This window comes from Narcine bancroftii, chromosome 6, assembly GCF_036971445.1.
Source record: "Narcine bancroftii isolate sNarBan1 chromosome 6, sNarBan1.hap1, whole genome shotgun sequence".
NCBI lineage: Eukaryota > Metazoa > Chordata > Chondrichthyes > Torpediniformes > Narcinidae > Narcine > Narcine bancroftii.
Genome location: NC_091474.1, coordinates 61,863,951 through 61,888,459, shown reverse-complemented (window position 1 = coordinate 61,888,459; position 24,509 = coordinate 61,863,951). Strand labels below are relative to the sequence as shown.

The 24,509-nt window shown below is 41.2% G+C and overlaps 1 protein-coding gene across 3 annotated transcripts in view; it reads right to left on the bottom strand.

The window, feature by feature from the left end:
* ero1b (endoplasmic reticulum oxidoreductase 1 beta) overlaps nucleotides 1-24,509 on the bottom strand; it is a 91,621-nt gene that overhangs the window by 21,948 nt on the left and 45,164 nt on the right. For all 3 annotated transcript variants that reach the window (XM_069885057.1, XM_069885056.1, XM_069885055.1), the window contains exons 7-12: nucleotides 20,843-20,963; nucleotides 15,974-16,020; nucleotides 14,681-14,692; nucleotides 5,056-5,082; nucleotides 3,480-3,572; nucleotides 1,454-1,700 (exon numbers count right to left, since the gene is read on the bottom strand). In XM_069885057.1, coding sequence (XP_069741158.1) covers nucleotides 1,454-1,700; nucleotides 3,480-3,572; nucleotides 5,056-5,082; nucleotides 14,681-14,692; nucleotides 15,974-16,020; nucleotides 20,843-20,963 — 547 coding nt within the window. The remainder of the gene's footprint in view (nucleotides 1-1,453; nucleotides 1,701-3,479; nucleotides 3,573-5,055; nucleotides 5,083-14,680; nucleotides 14,693-15,973; nucleotides 16,021-20,842; nucleotides 20,964-24,509) is intronic.

Here is a 24,509-nt window from a genome sequence, read left to right as displayed (position 1 = left end):
TGATGTGATTCGCAAATTTTTGGACATAAATACTATACGAGGTTACTCAAGGATACACAAGAAATTGGATCAGCTGAAAAATTTAGTGGTGTCAGACAGAATTTGATCTAGCCAAATGTGAAGTTGTAGCCGATTTATTGAGGCTGGAAAGGCTCCTTTTATACAGTTGGAATTACCGCCATTTGTTTGATTGGCTGACATCAGCGGCATGAATAACAATAGCGGGCGGGACCATTCTTGCATGTGAATATCCTTCTTCCCCAGCCTGTTATTGATCTGTTCGCTGGGCAACTTGGCCAGCGCCATTTAGGGCTGCTGGTCTTGTACTGCTCCAGCTTTCAACTGCGCCAGTTTGCTGTGTTAAGGGACGTGTTACAGTGAGTTATACTGCTGTTTACTACCGCACACACCGTGCGATGTGCCGGCTTGATCTCCACGATGGCAGGCAACTACAAAGTAACATATTCTGGAAAGTTAAATTCTAGTTAATGGCAGAGACCTTTGGAGAGCTGGTGTACAAAGAGATATTGGGGGGGGGAATGGGGGTGAGTCAGTATTCCCCAGAAAGTGGCAACAATCTAGGGTAGTGAAATTTAATTTGTGTCTTTACAGGCCAAGACAATGATAATAATAATTGGGAATCATGTTGCAGGTGTTCTAAAAATTGGTTTGACATGAAAAATTGTGTACAGTTCAGGTCACTACACAACAAAGCACCAACAGAGTACAGATTTTCACCCTAAGATGATGCCTGGAATGGAGGGCTGCAGATACAAGGAGAGATTTGTATCGGCTGGCTTTATTCTCACTGGATTGTAGGTGTGACTTTACAGAGATTTATAAAGGGGTATAGATAGGATTGACTGTCAGAGTCTTTTATCCTGGGGCAGGAGAGCCTAAAACCAAGGTTTAAAGAGAAGAGAAAAATTTAAAGGAGATCTGATGGGTAAGGTTTCCCACAGTGCAAATGCTGAATATCTGGCACAAGCTGTCAGAGGTGGTGGCAGAGGCAACTACAATTACAATGTTTAAAAAGCATTTGGACAGGTACTTGGATAGGAAAGCAGGTGGTTATGGCCGTGTGCAGGCAATTTGATTAGCAGACAGATAGCACATTTGAAATAAATAAGGTGAATTGAAAGAGCCTGTTTCTGCACTGAATAATTCTATGATTTTAATCACATTAATAAAATGAAAATAGAGGAATAGTCCTCCATTATGTATTGCAGAACATATGCATTTTGCAAATAAAAAATTAATCTTAAAAACTGTACAAACTGCCGAGTACATATTGCATGTAGCCTATATTCTGTGTACAAATCAAACAATTACACTCAAACATCAACAATTCAACCAAATTACAATGGGCAAATTAAAATTGATCTAATTCTTACAAATAGTAACTTTAGATAAAATCATGTGTAGTATCCCAAAGTTTAATAATTTTTCTTACTTGGTTTCATTCAGAACCTCCAGGAGCTGCTTTTTGGTAATTGTATCTTCTGTTGCATTTCCAGTGTACAAGTCCACAACTGAACGTTCAAAATACAGAGCTACTTTTGATAAAGCTCTCAGTTGAATCAAGTATAAAAAATAAAGGTTTTTCAATCTTCTTGGGCCCTCTCCTTTTGTTTCAGCAGGGTGAAACCGATATCGAAATTCCTCTAAATTTGGTCCCCATCTTGTTCTTCCCCACCCATCTGAAAAACAAGGTTGAAGCAATATATTGAAAAGCAATGAACAATGCTGATAAATATACAAATAATATCTAGATGAATACAATATGGATTGATAAACACATAATTTTGCTGCTTATGAGGAAAGCAACCTTTAAAAATCTTGCACTAGTAATTGTACAAAGCATTGGTGAGGCCAAATTTGGAATACTGTGTGCAGTTTTGGTCACCAAATTATAGGAAGGATATAAACAAAATAGAGAGAGTGCAGACAAGGTTCACGAGAAATGTTGACAGGATGTCAGGGTTTGAGTTACAGAGAAATGTTGAGAAGCCTGGGGCTTTTTTCTCTGGAGCGTAGAAGATTAAGGGGGGATTTGATGGAGGTGTTCCAAGATTTTAAAAGGGACAGAGAGAGTCAACATGGATAGGCTTTTTCAATTAAGAGTGGGAGATATTCAAACCAGAGGCCATGGTTTGAGATTGAAGGGGGAAAATTATAAGGGGAACATGAGGGGAAATTTCTTCACGCAAAGGGTGGTTGGGATGTGGAATAAGTTTCCAGCGGAGGTGGTTGAAGCAGGAATATTATTTACAATTAAGAAAAGACCATAATTACATGGAAGGGAGAGGATTGGAGGGGTATGGACCAGGTGCTGGTCAGTGGGACTAGGAGGGTGGGGATTTGTTCTGGCATGGACTAGTAGGGCCAAACTGGCCTGTTCTGTGCTGTATATGGTTATATGGAGCTGTTAAGTTCTCTCAATACTTCTCATTACTTAAAAGAACTAAAAAAATCTGTGCTTTGAAAAGTAAATATTGCCAATACATGAAGAAGCTGTTACTCTATTTTCTTTTTAATTAGACTTTTCAGAACAAAATTATTCCTCTTGTTTGCATTTTGTTTCCTCAAAGTTCAATGAATTGTTGCAAAGCAAGTCCTCAAAAGTGGTCAATGTAGCATGGATTTCACTGCTTACTGAATAAATTTGTACAAATTGATGAAAAATATAAACATCCACCCCACACCAAGGTAAAGACCAATCATTCACCCCATACTGGATTTTTTAGGGATAATTTTTTGTGTGATAACCTGGGTTGAAGTCTATTCATTCATTAAGGCTAATTTTACCAGTGTGCAAATAAACCCATATACAGACCTTGAAATTACATAGATCAAGCACATCTAAATTAGGTGCAGTAATAAGACAACAGATTATTCAAACTTGTATTTCAAACTGACCAGACCGCTATGCTAGATCCTGAGAGCTTTGAATCCACCAGTCCTTCAAAAATTCACTTTAAAATTTCTACTGAGCTAGACCCCACAAATCTTTGTAGAGAATTCCAGAGATGTAACAGATCAATCTCGTCCTACCATACCAGCTAAGATCGAATAGCAATATTATTTTAACTCAAGACAACTTTGATTTATGACTTAGTCATGGCAAATATTACCTAAACTTCATTATTTATCATTCTGCCATTGCAATTTAATAAGCCAACAGATCTACCCATAGGCCCTTTGCAAGTTGATTCTTTCCCTGCTCATTTCATATCAATCCTTGAGATTATGTATTAAATCTGCTTCTAAACTACTACTCTTGAACTGAATGGGGAAATTGCTGGCCTTAAATTTTAGTATTAGAGTGCAAAGATACTTTGCAATGACCTAAGGCTGGCAGTTTGTGAAATGAACATGCAAATGACATGCTGAATTATATAAACGCATTACTCCAATAGCTCTTCGAAACATAATGAAATATTAAATTGTTTTTGCCCGAGCATAACATTCATACATACCATCAAGGAGGTACTTGGCACAGAGGTGTAAATTGATACTAGCATGGAGTCCAGAAATTAACCTGTAAAATACTCTCTTTTCAAGGCAAAGACCTACAAATTTGAACATTCAGAGGTTACCTGAGAAATTATAAATCACATTAAATAAGAAAACTTTAGCTGATATACTTTCATAAATTAGGCCCAGGAGAGTTCAGAAAAGGAAAATTCCACTTGCAGACAAAATATCCATGTCTTGTGGATATTTTGGTAAGCATCAATGGAAGAAAAAAATGGTCAACTGCAATTCTTCAAGACTGAGCTTGGAGGAGAGTTGGTTTAATGAATTCAGGATGAGAGGGGTAGGTCCAGGTCCAGTGGGAGAATGGTGGGCCAGGAAGAGGTAAAAGATAATGGACAGAGGCAGATGACAGACAGATAGAGGGAAAGAAAAACAAAGGGTGAGATGAAGGAAGGTTAGTTATACATGGTGTGGTGCATGATAGATTGCGACAATGACAGTGGGTGCTGGAATCTGATCACTGAGGTATCTCTTCCCTCCAAGGATGGGATTTACTGGGATTATTATCTAAAGAGGGTTTGCAAAATCAGTGAGGATCCCTTCCAACCTGCATACAGCATCTTCCAGCAACTCCTGTCTGGAAAGAGATACAGGAGTATTGGGGCCATAGCCACCAGGTTGAGAAAAAGCTTCTTCCCACAGGCAGTGAGAACGCTGAAAGACGGATGAACTGCTCACACTAACCATCTGTGACTCAACTATTTATTTAACAATAATATTTATTTATTTTCATATTTCCATGGATGTGATTATGTCAGTATGTTTGCAGTGTATTACACCGAGGACCGGAGAATGTTGTTTTGTCAGGTTGTACTTGTACAATCAGATGATGAATAATCTTGAACCAATAATGGTATATGAAAGACTGTTTTGGAGCCTGAATGGTTGTGAGGGAGGAGGTTTAAGAGCAAGTGTTACACTTCTTGCAGCTGCAGGAGAAAGTATCAGGGGAAGGGTAGATGTATGTATGGTGGTGGTGTCTAATTGCAGCTTAGATATTCAAAGTGTCAAAGGGCATGGGAGGCATTTCAAAGTGGTGAAGGGCAGAACAGGAATGTGGTTCCTGTTGTCTTAACCTTTCACCCCACCAACCTTTGCATTCAACACATCATCCTCAATGATGCCTGCCAATTGCAACGAGATCCCACCAAATGTATTGATTATTAGAACTAGTAAGAAAATTCCATAGCCCAAAAAAATTATAAAGCTTCTATTCGAACATTTCAAAAATCAAAGAATTATTTTGAAGAGAAAAAAATCCTTTAAAAGTTATAAAGATTAACAGAATGTAATTTTCATTTATATCTCCATTACTGGTTTCATTACACTAAGAAAGAAAAATCAAATGATAAACTTTCCTTCACAAACATTTGAACCATGAAAGTTCAATGCGACATGAGTGAATATTTTTTAAATTTATATTTCCGTCTTGATGGTTAAATAGCTCAACATATTCTGCTTTAAACAGCTTTTACTTAAAAAAAATTCAGTTTTAAATTCATGTTTAGTCATTACCTTCCAACCAGTTGTAGAAAGACTCGCCTGCGGACATAAAAGTAAATCACAAATTATGACAAAGGTAAAATGCAATTTTATCTTACTACACTTATCAATATCAACATATTTTACTGAGTTCTTTTTATTCACTCCCAAGATGTGAACACATGCTTGAGTATGATTTTGCTAGCCTCATTAACCCCTCAAACATTTATCATCAACTCAAAACAGAAAGCACTGGCGCATTGTTTTGGGCCATACACAGTTGAACTTGTGCAATTCTCAATAAATATACATGCATATACAGCTTCAGCAATAGTAACATCACAAATTTTCCATTCACTAAGTCAGACACCATGCCAGTTGAGGCAACATTACTACACCAGCTGATTGATACTGGTCCTCGGTGTAATACTGATTGACCAGTTCAGGGACAAACTGGCAAATTTTCTAGTCCTACACGAGTACTTCCAACATTATATCCAGCATTAATGGGAGTTAACAGAGTCTTTCGATAAAATAAATTTACACCATTCTTTCAAAAGTCATTGTAAATACAAAACATATATGCTTTTCTGTTATTCACTGGAGTTAGTATATAAAATTACAAGGTAATGATAATAAATTTCTCACATTTGAAGAGAAATTTTGAGTAGATGGCAACATAGCTATCAGGAAATACATTTCTCATTAGATTCCAAGGAAACTTGCAAACATAATTAACTTTTTCAATGCCTCATAGATGAAATTAATAAATTTTGTAATAAATACCAAAAGAAAATTAATGACTTGCCTAAAAGGGAAATGTATTATTTACCAAATAAAATGTACAATTTAAGAATACAAAAATTTTTTTAAAAATATTTTATGATTTTCCAAAATTAAACTCAAGTTATCAGCATTATCAGTATCAATGTTAACAGTATCAGCATTGACTATAATTTATAATAATCCATTTTATACAGTTCCTGCAGAGTTCAAGCTCTTTTCATCTCCCTCCCTCCTCATCCCCCACATTTAACCCCTAACTAAACCACAGTTAAACACAACATTCAACACACTCACAACAAAGGTATAAGACATATATCAGGGCTTTATGGGTTTGTCATGGCATGGCAGCCAGTGCTCAGGCTGTTTTCTTCTCTTGAATTTTCCTGGTTGGGATGGGATAGAACCACACCCCCTGCCCCCCAATTGAGGGACAGATGGGGAAGGTAAGGTGGCAATGCGGGATGGTCCACACTATAATCATGCTCCGAAGGAATTTAAATCCAATTGCCATATTTTCAAAAAAGTGTTATACTTCTTTCTTATGTTGCAAGTAATTTTCTCAAGGGGAACACAGCTTTACATTTCTGCATTCCAGGAGTCAGATTTCCAGGTAACTGCTATGCACTTCCTGGCCACTGCCAATGTGATCATTGTGAATTGGATTTGAAATTTGGACAGGTTCATTGTAAATCTTATGTCCATTACGTTTCCCAACAGGAACAACTCTGGGTCCTGTGAGAATTCTTTACCTATGATTTATTTTCTAGGACTTGGCCGAATTCCACCCAGAAGGGTCTCACCTTGATACGTGTGTGTCAAGGTTGTGTGCACAAAGGTTCCTGTCTCAATGCTACATCTCAAGCATTGGTATGATAATTCTGGTTTAGATCTATTCAGTTTTTGCAGTGTCAGGTACAACTGGTGGAGAGAGTTGTATTGTACCAGCCTGAATCGCACATTAATGATTGCAGTCATGCTGACCCGACAGAAGTCGGACCAGCACCACTCATCAATTGTTATTCCTAGGTCCGACTCCCACCTCTGCCTTGATTTATGAAGGCCTGGTTTAGGTCCTTATGCTTGGAGCAAGAAATACATTACCGAGATGAACTTCCATGTGTTCCCCCTTCAAATCATGGCCTTGATATCACATTGGTTGGGCCATAGTTGGACCTAATTTGTCCTGCATTAAAGATATTACCCGAAGGTAGCAGTGGAATTCTTACTTGATAAATCGTACTTATGCCTGAGTTGTTCAAACGGCATCAGCTGCCCCTGCTTGTAACAGTCCTCTACGCATGATGCCAGGTGTCTAGGATCTTGTTACCTATTATCAATGGTATTAATCTATTTGGAGTCAGGGGTGTTTTTGGGGACAACCTGCCTTTGATTCCTTGGTTAATTTTATTCCAAATGAAGATAATTTGTTTTAGTATAGGGCTGTCTGTTTTCCCAGATAACAATTTAGTGTTCCATTTATAAATAAAGTCCTCTGCTACCTTCTCGCTTACCCCATGCAGATTAATTTGTGCCCAGGATAGTACACCTCACCATTTAAAGAGTGAGGTGATGTATCTTTACTGGGCTGCCCAATAATCTGGCATTCATAATCGGCCCAGTCTGTAATCCCAGGACAATTTCTGGATGTACACATTCATTTTAACACAGTTGACCCTACCCACTAATGTTATGGGCAGGGACTTCCATCTATTTGAGTCCTCTTTAATTCTCCTAAGCCAGGGGGTATAATTTAGTTTATACAAATTATTCAAGTTATTGTCTATTCTGACTCCTAGATATAAAATCCTGCTTTGTGGCCAATTTAAATAACTGTTTTCTTGATATTGACTGTAAACCCTCCCCCCCCCCCCCCACCTTAGTAAGTAGCATAGTCTCGTTCTTGTCCCAATTGATCTTCTAGCTAGAGATCTCCCCATAGTCCTCCAGAGTAGAGCACAGCTTGGACAATGAATTTACTGGGTCTGTCAGATATATATTAGTACGTCATCAGCAAATAAATTGATTTTATGTTCTTCCTGGCCTACTCTAAAACCCTTGATGTCTGGATCCTGGTGAATGGTTTTGGCTCGTGGCTCCATGGCAACTACTAACACTGCTGGAGATAGGGGGCACCCTTGTCTACTTGATCGTGTCAGTGGGAAAGCTGGAGAAATTTGTCCATTGATCACAACTTTAGCCTTGGGCGCATGGTACAGTGCCCTTATCCAATTTATAAAAGATGGCCCCAACCTCAACATTTCCAGCACTTTGAATAAGAAATCCCATTCCAATCTATCAAATGCTTTTTCCGCATCCAGGATCCACAGCCAAACCTCTCTCATTTCTTGTTTTTGCCTGATGCATTATACTCAGCGGTCTGCCAATGCTATCCGCTGCCTATCTATTTTTTACATAAAGCCTGCTTGGTCTTTATTTATTAGTTTTGGCAAATGTTACACCAATCTATTTGCTAGGGCTTTGGCGAGTATCTTATAGTCTGTGTTTAATAGTGAAATGGGTCTATAAGAAGATGGCGTTAGTGGATCTTTGTCTTTTTTAAGGATCGTCGGAATGATTGCTGTTGAAGAAGATTCCAGGAGGGTATGGGTTTCCATTGCCTGGTCTACCACCTCCATATAGAGAGGCATCAATAAATCCTTAAATTCATTATAAAACTCAGGTGGAAACTCATCTTCCCTAGAGACTTATTAGTCTGTAGTGAATTCAATGCTTTCCCTAACTCTTCTTCTGTAAAGGGAAGATCTGGGCCTTCCTGTTCTTCTGGGTCTAATTTGGTAACTCTAATTTAGACAGTAACTCACTGGCTTTATTGAACCTCCCTGTCAATTCCGATTTATATAAACCCTCTTACAATTCCCTGAAGGTCTCATTAATCTCTTTTGGTTTAGGAGTGATCCTGCCATTCCCAGTTTGTACCACATTGATCGTCCTTGAGGTCTATTCTGTCTTCAACTGCCAAGAAAGGACTTTGTGGGAACTCTCCCCCAATTCATAGAATTTTTGTTTGACCGCATTATGGCCTTTTCCATACTATACATTTGGAGCATACTGTATTTCAGTTTATTTGTTAGAGCCCTATAATGGGCCTCTAAACCCTATTTTTGGAATGTAGACAAGTAATTTCCTGTGCTAATTCATCCACCTCCCTCATATTTATTTTTACTGTTTTGGTGTATCTAATTATTTGACCTCTCAAATATGCTTTGAGTGTGTCCCATATGAGGAATTTATCTGGAGTAATGGTAGAGTTGGCTCACATAACTTATCTAGTTGCGCTCTTATGAATCTAAAAAACTCCGGCTTCTTTAATAGTAACGTATTAAGACACCATCTCTATGCTGTATTCTGCTTATCTGGCATTTCTATTGTTAATGTCAGGGGTAAATAATCTGAGAAAAGTCTAGCTGTGTACTCAGCTTTCATGATCCTACCCCCTACATAGGCTGAGGCCAGGAAAAAATCTATTCTAGAGTTGGAGTCATGTTGTTTTGAGTAAAAGTACCTACACCTCCACCTCCAAATGCCCATCAAGTTCAGCTCCCTCATACCATCAGTGATAGCCCTTGCCACCTTTGTTTTGGTTATTTTCTTTGTTGACTTATCGAAGAAAGAATCCAGACAAAAATTAAAATTTCCCTCAACCAGGATGTTTTCCTTTCCCTCTGCCAATCCCAGGAAAATGTCCTGTATGAACTGTTCATCATCAAAGTTGGGGCAGATGCATTTACTAAGGTCCAAGATTCTGAATATATCTGATAGTGCACCATTACAAATCTTCCTGTTCTGTCTATGATCACATTCTGCACTCTCACTGGAACACTCTTCCCTATCAGAATTTCCAACCCCCTTGCATTTGAGCTGAATGAGAAGGCTACTGCTTGGCCTACCCATCCCCTTTTAGCTTTTGGTGTTTCTGCTCCATTAAATGTGTTTCTTGGAGAAAGGCCAGATCTGCTCTGATTTATTTTTGTGCGTGCCAAGACTCTTTTTCTCTTCACTGACCCGTTCACACCATTAACATTAAAACTAATGTACTCTATACTTTTAGCCATTGCCTCAGGGATTCTCAGACTTGTTTCCTCCATACCTCCACTGCCCCTCATCCATCGTTCGTCCAACCTTTTTTCTTCAGCTGTCTGCTCCAGCCCACCAATATACTACAACCAACCCCAAACCCATACAACACCCGCCATTAAAACTACTTACCACCCCCATACATTGCCCCTCTCCATCTCTTTGCAGATCTCCCCTTCTGCCTCCACTGGTGACTGCATCCCCCTTGTCATCACCACTCTCCTCTATGTTAAAGGTTGTGCTTTTTGCACCCATCTTCCTTACTCTCCTCTCCATCCACTTTCCCCGTGTCTCCAGGACCAGTTTCCTCATTAATTTCTTCCCCTTTTCACTTCCACACCCATTTATTTACATTCTTCACTGTCATTATTTCATAAGCGTTATACCCAATGCTGATCGTTAGTTGTTTGACAAATTTTTGAGCTTCTTTTGGGTCTGAGAAAAATTTCCTCTCTCCTCCCGGCATTACTATTTTCAAGTTTGTCATACCCCTTTTGCTTTGCCACCCTTTTCAGTGGATCAAATTCCTTCTTTTGACGAAGGAGGGTCCCAATGATATCAGGATAAATAAAAACTTTATTGACCTCCAGCTCCAAGAGCCTTCCCCTTGCTTTTGACCAAGCGACCACCGCTCATAAAATTTTTTTCTTTGTCCTAGTGGCACAGTAGTTCTACCAGCACCAAGCGTGGCCTCTGTTTGGGCCCTGGGCATGCAAAGATGGACCCTTTCGATCTCCACCAATTCCCCCAAGGTTTCCTTCCCGAGTTTCCTGAAGCCAGCGTTGAAAGAAGGCAAAAGGGTTTCTCCCCTTCATTCCTTCCTTTAATCCAGTGGTTCTCAACTTTGTTCTTTCCACTCACATTTTTCTTTGGCTTGGCTTCGCGGACGAAGATTTATGGAGGGGGTAAAAAGTCCACGTCAGCTGCAGACTCGTTTGTGGCTGACAAGTCCGATGCGGGACAGGCAGACACGATTTCAGCGGTTGCAGGGGAAAATTGGTTGGTTGGGGATGGGTGTTGGGTTTTTCCTCCTTTGCCTTTTGTCAGTGAGGTAGGCTCTGCGGTCTTCTTCAAAGGAGGTTGCTGCCCGCCAAACTGTGAGGCGCCAAGATGCACGGTTTGAGGCGATATCAGCCCACTGGCGGTGGTCAATGTGGCAGGCACCAAGAGATTTCTTTAGGCAGTCCTTGTACCTTTTCTTTGGTGCACCTCTGTCACGGTGGCCAGTGGAGAGCTCGCCATATAACACGATCTTGGGAAGGCGATGGTCCTCCATTCTGGAGACGTGACCCATCCAGCGCAGCTGGATCTTCAGCAGCGTGGACTCGATGCTGTCGACCTCTGCCATCTCGAGTACTTCGACGTTAGGGATGTAAGCGCTCCAATGGATGTTGAGGATGGAGCGGAGACAACGCTGGTGGAAGCGTTCTAGGAGCCGTAGGTGGTGCCAGTAGAGGACCCATGATTCGGAGCCGAACAGGAGTGTGGGTATGACAACGGCTCTGTATACGCTTATCTTTGTGAGGTTTTTCAGTTGGTTGTTTTTCCAGACTCTTTTGTGTAGTCTTCCAAAGGCGCTATTTGCCTTGGCGAGTCTGTTGTCTATCTTGTTGTCGATCCTTGCATCCGATGAAATGGTGCAGCCGAGATAGGTAAACTGGTTGACCGTTTTGAGATTTGTGTGCTTGATGGAGATGTGGGGGGGCTGGTAGTCATGGTGGGGAGCTGGCTGATGGAGGACCTCAGTTTTCTTCAGGCTGACTTCCAGGCCAAACATTTTGGCAGTTTCCGCAAAGCAGGACGTCAAGCGCTGAAGAGCTGGCTCTGAATGGGCAACTAAAGCGGCATCGTCTGCAAAGAGTAGTTCACGGACAAGTTTCTCTTGTGTCTTGGTGTGAGCTTGCAGGCGCCTCAGATTGAAGAAACTGCCATCCGTGCGGTACCGGATGTAAACAGCGTCTTCATTGTTGGGGTCTTTCATGGCTTGGTTCACATACCACTTTAAGTAATCCCTATGCCATAAGTGCTCTGTGATTATTAAGGGATTATTTAAGGTGGTTTCCGCAAAGCAGGACGTCAAGCGCTGAAGAGCTGGCTCTGAATGGGCAACTAAAGCGGCATCATCTGCAAAGAGTAGTTCACGGACAAGTTTCTCTTGTGTCTTGGTGTGAGCTTGCAGGCGCCTCAGATTGAAGAGACTGCCATCCGTGCGGTACCGGATGTAAACAGCGTCTTCATTGTTGGGGTCTTTCATGGCTTGGTTCAGCATCATGCTGAAGAAGATTGAAAAGAGAGTTGGTGCGAGAACACAGCCTTGCTTCACGCCATTGTTAATGGAGAAGGGTTCAGAGAGCTCATTGCTGTATCTGACCCGACCTTGTTGGTTTTCGTGCAGTTGGATAATCATGTTGAGGAACTTTGGGGGACATCCGATGCGCTCTGTTTGGCCTGGAAGTCAGCCTGAAGAAAACTGAGGTCCTCCATCAGCCAGCTCCCCACCATGACTACCAGCCCCCCCACATCTCCATCGGGCACACAAAACTCAAAACGGTCAACCAGTTTACCTATCTCGGCTGCACCATTTCATCAGATGCAAAGATCGACGATGAGATAGACAACAGACTCGCCAAGGCAAATAGCGCCTTTGGAAGACTACACAAAAGAGTCTGGAAAAACAACCAACTGAAAAACCTCACAAAGATAAGCGTATACAGAGCCGTTGTCATACCCACACTCCTGTTCGGCTCCGAATCATGGGTCCTCTACCGGCACCACCTACGGCTCCTAGAACGCTTCCACCAGCGTTGTCTCCGCTCCATCCTCAACATCCATTGGAGCGCTCACACCCCTAACGTCGAGGTACTCGAGATGGCAGAGGTCGACAGCATCGAGTCCACGCTGCTGAAGATCCAGCTGCGCTGGATGGGTCACGTCTCCAGAATGGAGGACCATCGCCTTCCCAAGATCGTATTATATGGCGAGCTCTCCACTGGCCACCGTGACAGAGGTGCACCAAAGAAAAGGTACAAGGACTGCCTAAAGAAATCTCTTGGTGCCTGCCACATTGACCACCGCCAGTGGGCTGATAACGCCTCAAACCGTGCATCTTGGCGCCTCACAGTTTGGCGGGCAGCAGCCTCCTTTGAAGAAGACCGCAGAGCCCACCTCACTGACAAAAGGCAAAGGAGGAAAAACCCAACACCCAACCCCAACCAACCAATTTTCCCTTGCAACCGCTGCAATCGTGTCTGCCTGTCCCGCATCGGACTGGTCAGCCACAAACGAGCCTGCAGCTGACGTGGACTTTTTGCCCCCTCCATAAATCTTCGCCCGCGAAGCCAAGCCAAAGAAAGATTTAAGGTGGTATGTGAGTGAGAGGGAAGGTTAAGAATCACTGCCCTAGACCCAATTGTTACCGAGATATTTTGCTTGAGAAAAATTGTCATTGGCCCATTTCCTTTGGAGTCATGAAACCATGCACATAAAGAGTCAATTAGGTATGATTAAAACAGTGGTTTTCAAACTTTTTCTTTCCACCCACCTACCACCTTAAGCAAGTGGTATGTGAGTGGAAAGAAAGAGGTTGAGAAGTACTGCTTTAATCGCACTATTTTAAGCATTTTCTGCTGGCTATAATTTTCAAGAATATCAATTCTTTGCCATAAGCGCCCCTTTTCTACCCCACACACTGTAGCTTCATTTTCCAATTTCCCTATGCTGTCCTTGTTATTTCCTGTTTTTTCTTCCAATTGTTTTACCCTCCCTTGCAAAGCATTTAATACCGAATGACATTTGTCCAACTTAACACTTAACTGGCTCGTTTTCCTGCCAAGTCCAATGTGATGCTCTTTTCCATTGCCTCCAAAATTGTCCACAGTGAGGGTTCTGAGTCCTATTTCCTTCCCAATTCCACCATCTTGGTTACCTCGTGCAGCCTGACACCATCCTTCCTTTCGACGGCACCAGCCTCCACATCACTCCCAACTTCCCTTGAGAATCTGCTGTGTTCTCTATCTCGGGGACGCAGCTTCCCGTGTTCCTGCTCTGTCCTCTTCTATGGCCTGTCGCAACAGGCGGTGTGGGGGAAACTACTGCCCTCGTCACTAGATGAGCTTGCCGAGGTGCTCATCTATACCTCCCTCGTGGGGTTGAGGTCTCCTGCGGCTCCCCTTGCCATCTCCTTCCTTGTTGCCGGGCTCAAAACCTGAATTCCCACATCCTGCCATTCTCTTCGAGGCATCTGACTCTGTCTCAACTCCTATGCCAGCCCAATGCCTCCCGGCGACCTGTCCCTGTCCATACTGCCGGTTTTCTTACGATCGCCTACTTCTCCTGCTGTACTCTGCTGGGCAAGCGCTGGGGGCTCCCCCCACATCAGGTCGCTGCCATCGTGGCTCCGAGCCCACCACCTTTAGCACTTCCCGCACCATCTTGCCGTGGTCGAGGTGGGCTGTTTTTACCCTCGCAGTTCGACACTGTTGAGGATGCAGTTTTCTGTTGATTGGAGTTCTTTCTTGCCACCTTCTTCTGGTAGGGGCTTTATTCCTTTATTTTATTCTTTTAAAACCTTCTAAATTCAATTTTTAGGTGTTTTTCTTTTGTCCTGGTCCAGGATTCTCAGGGACATGTCCTAGTCCTCATAAAGAAAAACTTTTGTAAAAAATATTAAAAACATGATTATGGAAATAGTTTATGTTGCAAACCAAATGAATTGCAGCAGTTTGTTGCAGGAATAACTTAGTTCATACATATTACTAGCAATTTCTTCTGCTCTTACCATCGTCATCACCTGAAAGAAGAAAAATAGGTCAAGAATGAAAATCAAGTCAATTAGGATCATTTGCAATATATAAAGTTTAAAACAATATACAAGTAGATGAATGGCTGTTTTCAGCTTCCTGTACAGGTACTCCCCGACTTGCGACCTATGCAACTTACGTCCATCCGCAAATATGACTGAAAATTTGTAAAATAAAAAATAAAAAATATAAAATTTATGTGGCTTATGTTGTCAAACTATAACAGGGATACACAGCATGTAAGAGCCAAAATGTGCACACTTACCTTGTTAGTCAGCAACCTGGTGTCTGTAGGCTGTGCATGGCCATCTTGATTCCTGTGCGCATACATGAGTCTTTGGTTGGCGCATGCGCAGTTTGCATATTGGAGTTCGGTTGGTGCATGTGTGAGAGTTAGGGTACGAATTCAATATTGTTAGGGCATTCAACTCTCACGCATGTGCCAACCAACCTCCAATACACGAACCCACCGTACATGCGTCAAGCAAAGACTCATGCATGCACACAGGAATCAAGGCTGCACCCCCGGGACTCTGACCAACAAGTTAACTACGCACACTCTGGCTCTTATATGCCCTGTATCCCTGTTATTGCTTTTCAAATACAACATTAAAAAATAAAGAAAAAATATAAAATTTACGTGGTTTAACAAATGTTTGCAGTTCTGAAATACAACTGACCCTTCAGTCCGAATTACAGTTGTAAGTCGGGGAGTACCTGTATACACACACATGTATTCTATTAAAGTCATTCTCCTGGTATATAAGAAGGCTGTGGATTCCAGCCTCATGCCATGACTTCAGTGAATATAATCTAGTTGTCTTCTTTTATATGCCACTGAGTAAACACTACATTGCTACAGGAACAATTGAACAAGATCTGCTTACTTGTCCAGAAGGAAGCAAAGATCCTATTGCAATACTTGAAGAACACTAGGTAGTATCCTTCAATATTTGTCTAGCTTGGTGGTTAATGTTCTTCCTTTACTAGCCACTCATCTTATATTTGTTGGCTCTCACTAGGTAGGAATGACTGCCATGTTCAATTAGCAACCAGTGCACTTAAAAAAAAGAATGTAATTCCTTAAGAAATTTGAATTACATAGCAAAAATGCAATATTTTTCTTTCTCTTGTATTCATTTTCTCAGGGCAATTAGAGAACTACAGGCAAGTAAAAATACAACCTTGACCAGAAAGAAAACATTTGCCTCACATAAAAAAAAAGAATTGTACACATGTTGATATAAATTTTGCTTTATAAATAAACTCACCTCTGCTAGGGGCTAATGGGTTCAGAGGACGATATACAGATCGAGGTCTGCAAAAAAGATAATTAATTATTTTTTGTTTCACATTATTGCAATAAGTTTCAAGAATGCTGTAACATTTAGAATGTGCATCCTTCATTCGCCATGGACTAGATCGTTGACTATGTTTTTGTCCAAGGTAAAATCAATTTCTCTCTACAGATTCAGTGGATATCAAAGTTGCAGAGAGGTGTGAATGCAGTTCAAAGCATTATGCAGATCAGCCTTCCTTCCATCGATTCTATTTTCACCTCCCACTCGCTGTCTTAGGTAAACAGCAAACATATCGAAGGAAACATCCCAACCTGGCCACATTCTCTTCTCCCCCCTCTTGGGCTGAAGATGCACAAGTTTGAAAATGTGGACCTTCAAATTTAAGGACAGTTTATTTTCTACAGTTATCAGACTCTTAAATAGATCCCCCCCCCCCCCCCATTTGTCCATGATGCCTTGCACGGTTTAACTGTACTTGTCTCTTAGCTCTGCACTTTTGTTTTTCATAACATGTTTTTATTCTTGTACTATGTATAGATTGACATGCCTGAACAGCATGCAAAAGTTTTTCCACTGTCTTAGTACCTGTGACAATAAACAATTCAATTCATTGGACACAGTTAGTTTCATGACCTACATTATTCATGTCATGCTTGTTTGATAATGAAGGAAAGTAGCTATCCAATCTTCATGCACATCAATTCAAAAGCAGCATATTGTGTGAACCTCCCAAATAATTTGAGATTCAGCATTGTACAAATTTGACTATAATAGAAACATACTTTACTCATGAATAGTGACCCTTCAATATTCTTCTCTTCATTTCCCATTCTTCATCAAAATTTCAACAAAAACACTGCTGCCCTTTCTATATCACTTTTATCATCGCTGTATTGCTGATCTACACTAGCCATCCAATAATAAATTCTTGCATTCATATTTGAATGATCCCATGGTCTTGGATATCCTCCACTCTTACAACACTCCATAACTGTGTTCCTTCGACTTTGGTCTTAACTTCTAAAGCTATGTTTTTAAACTTGTTATGTCAGTTTATTAAGTTTGCAGCAAATTTATTTTCCTTTACTGGGTTTGCTTATCTTTGAGTAAATATCCTTGAAGAACTTTAGTGTACTTCAAAGCAAGTGAGACTCAGTGTTAACAATTTCAAGAAAATTGTATTTCACAATTGCAACAAAGTAATGCTCTAATCTAATCCATCAGAAGGACAATCTCCTCTATTTAATTGACTGAGTAATGTTACAATTTAAAATTGCCACCATACATCTTTTCTCCCTGTCTAAATGTGTTCCATCCATATTCTTTTTGAGGTTTCTATGACCTCTAAGATAATCAAATAAATTCTAAATGAACACAAAATAGGAATAACCAAAATAATCTACAATAGAGATATTGTCTAATGATCAGGATATTCCAGGACATTTTGAAGTTAAAAGAGATGTCAGAATGAGATGAGTGGAATTTGTAAAGACTGAGTGTCACGTCATCTCTCAGTTCAACCACCAATTCATTCATGATTATCTGAATTAATGCAGAATAAATATTAGTCATTTGATCATTAGATTTTACATAACATTTGATTACCAAATGACGTGCACTGAAACATGCACAGATCTTTTGCACAAGTCTACAGCAAAGGTAAAATAAATGGGAAGCAAGCTCTATGATGATTGATTTGTATAACTATTTTATAAAATAAGTTTTGATGACATCTCAACTGATCTTATCTATGTGCCAACAATAAGCCAATGCACAACGTTTGAAACTCATTCATTGAGCATGAAGAACAAAATCTTGGACATTTATCAAGAACATTTAGCACAGTGGTTCTCAAACTTTTTCTTTCCACTCACATCCCACTTTAAGTAATCTCTATGCCATCAGTGGCTCTGTGATTAGTAAGGGATTGCTTAAGGTGGTATGTGAGTGGGAAGGTTGAGAATCACTGCTCTCAACCCAACTGTTACTGAAATATTTTGCTTGAGAAAAATTGTCATTGGCCCATTTCCTTTGAAGTTGTGAAATTGCACATAACGAGTCAATTAGGTACAACTGAAACAGTGGTTTTCAAACTTTTTTTTCCCCATCCACATACCACCTTGAGAACCTCTGATTTAGGGAGACATTAAATTTTTTAAATTTAGACATGTGTAGAGCACAGTAACAGGCCATTTTGGCCCACAAGTCCATGCTGCCCAATTAACACCCAATTAACCTATACGCCCGGTACATTTTTGAATGGTGCGAGGAAACTGGAACCCCAAGGGAAAATCCTACGCAGTGACAGAAATAATATATAAACTCCTTAGAGACAGCATAGGATTCAAACCGTGGTATTGATCGTTGGTGTTATACAGGTGTTGCGCTAACTGCTATGCCAACCAAACCACCCTGCACCAACCATGCCGCCCTAACAAATCTATTCAATTCTCTTTCAAACAGACTTGGAATTATTAAGCATTTATTCTAAATGAAACCAAATGCAAATTATTGAATAGAAACTGGCAGAATTAATACAAAAACTACAACTCAGCAAACTGGCATACATTTAATAATTTCAACCAGCCACTGAATATACCAATAAATCCAACACATCAATTAAGCTCAAAACAACTGCAGATGAAAAATACTCATTGTGAATCTCTTGAGTCAAAAAGATAAGAGTTCAAAGCTTTTTACTACAGGCTCGTATTAATTCAGCATGCACTTTGGGGGTGGGTGGGGGGGGGAGGAAGACGAGAAGGGGACTACACATTGGGATATAGTGCATACATGCTTTAGTTGCCCATTCAGAGCCAGCTCTTCAGCGCTTGACGTCCTGCTTTGCGGAAACTGCCAAAATGTTTGGCCTGGAAGTCAGCCTGAAGAAAACTGAGGTCCTCCATCAGCCAGCTCCCCACCATGACTACCAGCCCCCCCACATCTCCATCGGGCACACAAAACTCAAAACGGTCAACCAGTTTACCTATCTCGGCTGCACCATTTCATCAGATGCAAGGATCGACGATGAGATAGACAACAGACTCGCCAAGGCAAATAGCGCCTTTGGAAGACTACACAAAAGAGTCTGGAAAAACAACCAACTGAAAAACCTCACAAAGATAAGCGTATACAGAGCCGTTGTCATACCCACACTCCTGTTCGGCTCCGAATCATGGGTCCTCTACCGGCACCACCTACGGCTCCTAGAACGCTTCCACCAGCGTTGTCTCCGCTCCATCCTCAACATCCATTGGAGCGCTTACATCCCTAACGTCGAAGTACTCGAGATGGCAGAGGTCGACAGCATCGAGTCCACGCTGCTGAAGATCCAGCTGCGCTGGATGGGTCACGTCTCCAGAATGGAGGACCATCGCCTTCCCAAGATCGTGTTATATGGCGAGCTCTCCACTGGCCACCGTGACAGAGGTGCACCAAAGAAAAGGTACAAGGACTGCCTAAAGAAATCTCTTGGTGCCTGCCACATTGACCACCGCCAGTGGGCCGATAACGCCTCAAACCGTGCATCTTGGCGCCTCACAGTTTGGGGGGCAGCAACCTCCTTTGAAGAAGACCGCAGAGCCCACCTCACTGACAAAAGGCAAAGGAGGAAAAACCCAACACCCAACCCCAACCAGCCAGTTTTCCCCTGCAACCGCTGCAATCGTGTCTGCCTGTCCCGCATCGGACTTGTCAGCCACAAACGAGCCTGCAGCTGACGTGGACTTTTTACCCCCTCCATAAATCTTCGTCCGCGAAGCCAAGCCAAAGCACAGAGGACACAAGTAGAAATAAATGTAAACAAGGACATAAAAGGAGAAAATTAAGATCAACGAAAAGATATATTTTTTGAGGAAGACCGAAGATCTAGGCCCGTGGCTCTCAACCTTTTTCTTTCTCCTCACATACCATAGGTGCTCTGTAAGGGGTTGCTTAAGGTGGTATGTTGGTGGGAAGAAAATTTGAAAACCACTGTTTTAATCGTCCCTAAATGACTCGTTATGTGCACAGTTTCATAACTCCAAAGGAAATGGGCCAATGACAATTTTTTCAAGCAAAATATTTCAGTAACAATTGGGTAGAGAGCAGTGATTCTCAACCTTCCCTTCTCACTCATATACCACCTTAAATAATCCCTTACTAATCAAAGAGCACTTATGGCATAGGGATTACTTAAAGTGGTATGTGACTGGAAAGAAAAAGGTTGAGAACCACTGATCTAGACTGATATGCAAACTATTTGTGTCCACTGATCATAGTGTCTTTTTTAAAACAGAAAAAAAAGCATTGGCGTGAAGGCAAATACCCAGAATACAGGAACACAATCCTTTATCTGGAACCCTTGGGGGACAGTGTGTTCCAAATTTCGGATTTTTCCAGATTTCAAAAAGCCCACCTGAATTGTGCTGCCGTATCCACACCCACTCCCTTCCAGTCGCCGGCCGTCTCCCCCAACCGCCAGTCCCTCGGCTGCCCGGACGTCTCCCCCGACCGCCAGTCCCTTGGCTGTCTCCCCCGGCCGCCTGTCCCTCGGTTGTCTCCCCCCGGCCACCTGTCCCTCAGCTGTTTCCCCCGACCGCTGGTCCCTCAGCCGCCTCCCCCGATCATGGTCCCTCGGCCGCCTGGACGGCTCCCCCAACCGGCGGTCCCTTGGCTGCCTCCCCCGACTGCTGGTCCCCACTTGCTGGATTTTGGAGCATTCCGTATTTTAGATGTCTAGATAAAGGATCGTGTACCTGTACTTTGATGTATTTTTTCAGATGGAATTCAAACCCTGCATCAATCAGGAGGAAATTGTTAACACTGATAACAGCTATAAAAGAATAATAAAGGAAGTACTTGAAACAGTTCTCTTCATAGATGCTGTTCCACACCCTCCAAGCTGACCAACCCCTGTATCCAGTGTAACGCTCAGGATTCAGGAGGAGATCCACATATTCTGCATCAGGCGAGAGCTCATCTATAAAAGAAAGGCTAATCAGCTTCAGGAAATAGCTTATATAAGGAACAATTTAAAAAAATATATCAGGGGTCTTATTTCATCATAACTGATGACAACATTAAGCTTGGAAAAAGGAAAGGAGGAAATTCAAAACAAGCATTAACCATAGGAAGGTGATTATGAGGTTGAACAAAGAATAAGGACAGCTAGGAAAAAAAATGAAGAGTCAACTGAAAAAGTGAAAAGATAGCTCCTAGTTCATAAATTTAAAATTAATAACATTATCAAAACAATCAGTCTGACATGCCTGAAAGGAAAGACCAACAGGTCAATACTGGCTCAGGGCATCTGCTTGCCCTGTTCTCAAGGGGCTCACCCAAAATATCCAATTGTCTATTACTGTAACTTTGTAACAGACCAAAGACATGACAGGCATTCCTGTCTTTAAAAGAGACAGACCAGTACAACCGAGGTTTAAAGATAACCAATTTATGGTCCAGCTACAATGTGTTCAAAGGTGGCCAAAGATAGGAGATTAAAGTGGAAATGGGATAGAGAATTAGAACAGTGAATCAATGAAAAGCTGATCTCAAATTCGTTGGTCCATCTCTTGCAAAACTTTCCCTTTCCTTAATCTCTCTATGCTTGGGAAACAAACTCTCAACAGACATCTTCTTCGAACCTACCAACTCCCACAGCTACCTCGACTACACCTCTTCACACACTTCCCCCATAAGGATTCTATATCCTTCTCTCAATTCTTCCGGCACCGTTGCATCTGTTCCCAAGTTGAGGTTCTCTTTCTTCAAACAACTTGGCTTTCCCTCCACCACCATCAACTCAGCTCTCTTGCACGTATCCTCCATTACCCACACATCTACCCTGGCCCCCCTCCGTCCCCATGTATAACAAGGACAAGATTCCCCTTGTCCTCACCAATCACCCCACCAACCTCCATGTCCAACATAATCTCCTCTGCCATCTACTACGTGATCCCAAAATGAGACACATATTTCCCTCTCCTCCTTTCTTTGCCTTCCACAAGGTCCACTCCCTCCATGACTCCCTTGTACACTCATCACTCCCCACCTTTTGAACCTATCCCTGTGACTGCAGGAGATGGCCCACTTGCCCACATGTCCTCCATCACCACCATTCAGGGCCTTAAACTATCCTTTCAAGTGAAGCAACAATTCACTTAAGTATCTACAGGGAACATTTACTGCATCCACTGCTCCTGTTGTGGTCTTATTTTCATAGGAGAGACTGGACTCAGACTTGGAGATTGCTTTGTTGAGCACCTCAGATCTGTCTGCCACAATAGCGTGGACCTCCCAGTGCCCACCCATTTCAATTCCCCGTTTCATTCCCTTGCTGACCAATGGCGGATTAACTACCACACAGGCCCACCTGAATACTTATTTCAACCCTTCACCCTGCTGCTGCAGCCCAATTCCAACAGTGCTGCGGTACTCACCTTGCTCCAGGCCTGAGTTGTTGATGGGTTACAATCTCCACAGCTATCTTGACTATGGCGTTTATCCTCAAGGTAACAATTGCTACCGATCTCTAGTCGCGCGATTGGCTGCACAATGTTACCACTCCCACATCCCCAATGTCTACTTTCAGTGGCTGTACATCATAACCTCCACGTGAATGCCAGTGCTTCATTGGCCTGTTGGGTGACCAATCAAATCACGACGGGCCCCCTTATCTTCCGGGCCCCTAGGCTTCAACCTATTCAGCCCTAATGGGTAATCTGGCACTGTTGCTGACGTGTCTGCCCTTGGACTCATGCACTTCCAGGCTGAGACCATCCACAAATTGGAGGAACAACACATCATCTTCTGTCTGGTCACCTACCAACTGGATGGCATTAACATCAACCTTTCCATGAAATTCCCCACCCCACGTTTCTCCTTTCCTCCAGCTCTGTCTCCTTTCACAGAGCCAAAATCAATTCTCACCTCTCCTCTCATCATATCCAATTAACACCTTTTGTTGGTCTGGACTCCTCCCTCCCTCCCAAGTCCCGTCTCTTTATTCTTATGCCTTCTTGATCTTTGTTTATTTTTTGAAGGGCTCAGGCCTGAAATGTCGGTAATTTATTTTTACCTCCTATGGATGCTATTAGACTGGCTGAGATCTTTTAGCATTTCTGTATGTTTTTAACAAAAACTTTACTACTCATTATCTAGATTATTTTCTGAATGGCTAGGCTTTAATTTGGAAATTATGCATTTTAGTTTCTTTCTATTTTAAACTTAATTTAAAAGCTGTGAAGTAGTATTTTTCTTCTTTTTAAAAATATTTTATTAATTTGATAGAGAGAAATAGTATATGTATACATTATTTAGATATTAATTAATTATATGGTGTTAATAATGCAATACAGAATGAGACACATATCAATGATATAATTCTTGGTAAAAGTGAAAAATCCTTAAGAGAATTTCACCTCATATTCTAATATTGAGATATACATTGTGATTACCTAAATAGACCAATCTCTTCTAGTTGTAGAAAGAAAAAACCCCAAAAGAACTAAAGAAAAAATAAAAAAAGTAAAACCCATACTAATCTAACCCCTCCCACTAAACACAGGCACCAGCAAGCAAATTGTAAAGAACCAATTATCAGCTCTTGGATCAGATAAAAAAACCCCAGAGCACCCTTGTACAAGTCATTAAATTATGATAATAGTCCATGAATGGGCCTCATATCTTATCAAATTCAACCTTGATCTCTTTAACATTAGATCTAATTTTCTCCAAACCCAAGCAAGACATAACATCCTGTAACTATTGCATATGAGTTGGTGCTATGCTGTCTTTCACTATGTGACAAATGTAAAATTTTTGAGACCTTTCTGATTCATGTTTTGGGAGTGTTCAAAACTATAAGAATATTGGAAACAATTCTTTAAAACTCTATTACAGATTCTTAGGATTAAATTAGAACCGTCTCCTTTTATTGCTTTGTTTAGTTATTCTCTAGAAGAGAGGATTTCCTTGAATTCAACTCAAAAAAGAATAGTAGCTTTTACTTTATTGATGGCCAGATGAGCAATTTTGATAAAATTAAAGTAGAAATTTTCATGCTTGTGTTTTTAATTAATGGTGATTTTATGCATTTTAAACTTTTTCACTATTACAAACTCACATTTCAGATAGTAACCGCACTTTAAGAGTTAATATATGCTGCAAACCTTTCATAGCTTATGGTCAGACAGAAGGCACCATTAAGTATGAACATTACTCAAAGTTGATACTTTAGAAGAAAGGAACAATGGTGTTTATTCAAGGAAAACAGATGGAACACTTAAAAAGAGACAATGAGAGAGAAATCATATGATTATGAATCATTTATTAAAAACATTTAAAAAAAGTTTTTCAGTATTGATCAGCAAGTCATCTGATCAACACAGATTTGGAATGGCTCTGTGAAATGGACATTTCTGCTAATTCTCCTTGTCAGGGGAATGATTGTTGAACTACTGTGACCATTGTTATGGTCATTTTGATTGACCTATATCTGGGTAAAGGAAGTAGGATCATTCCTGCA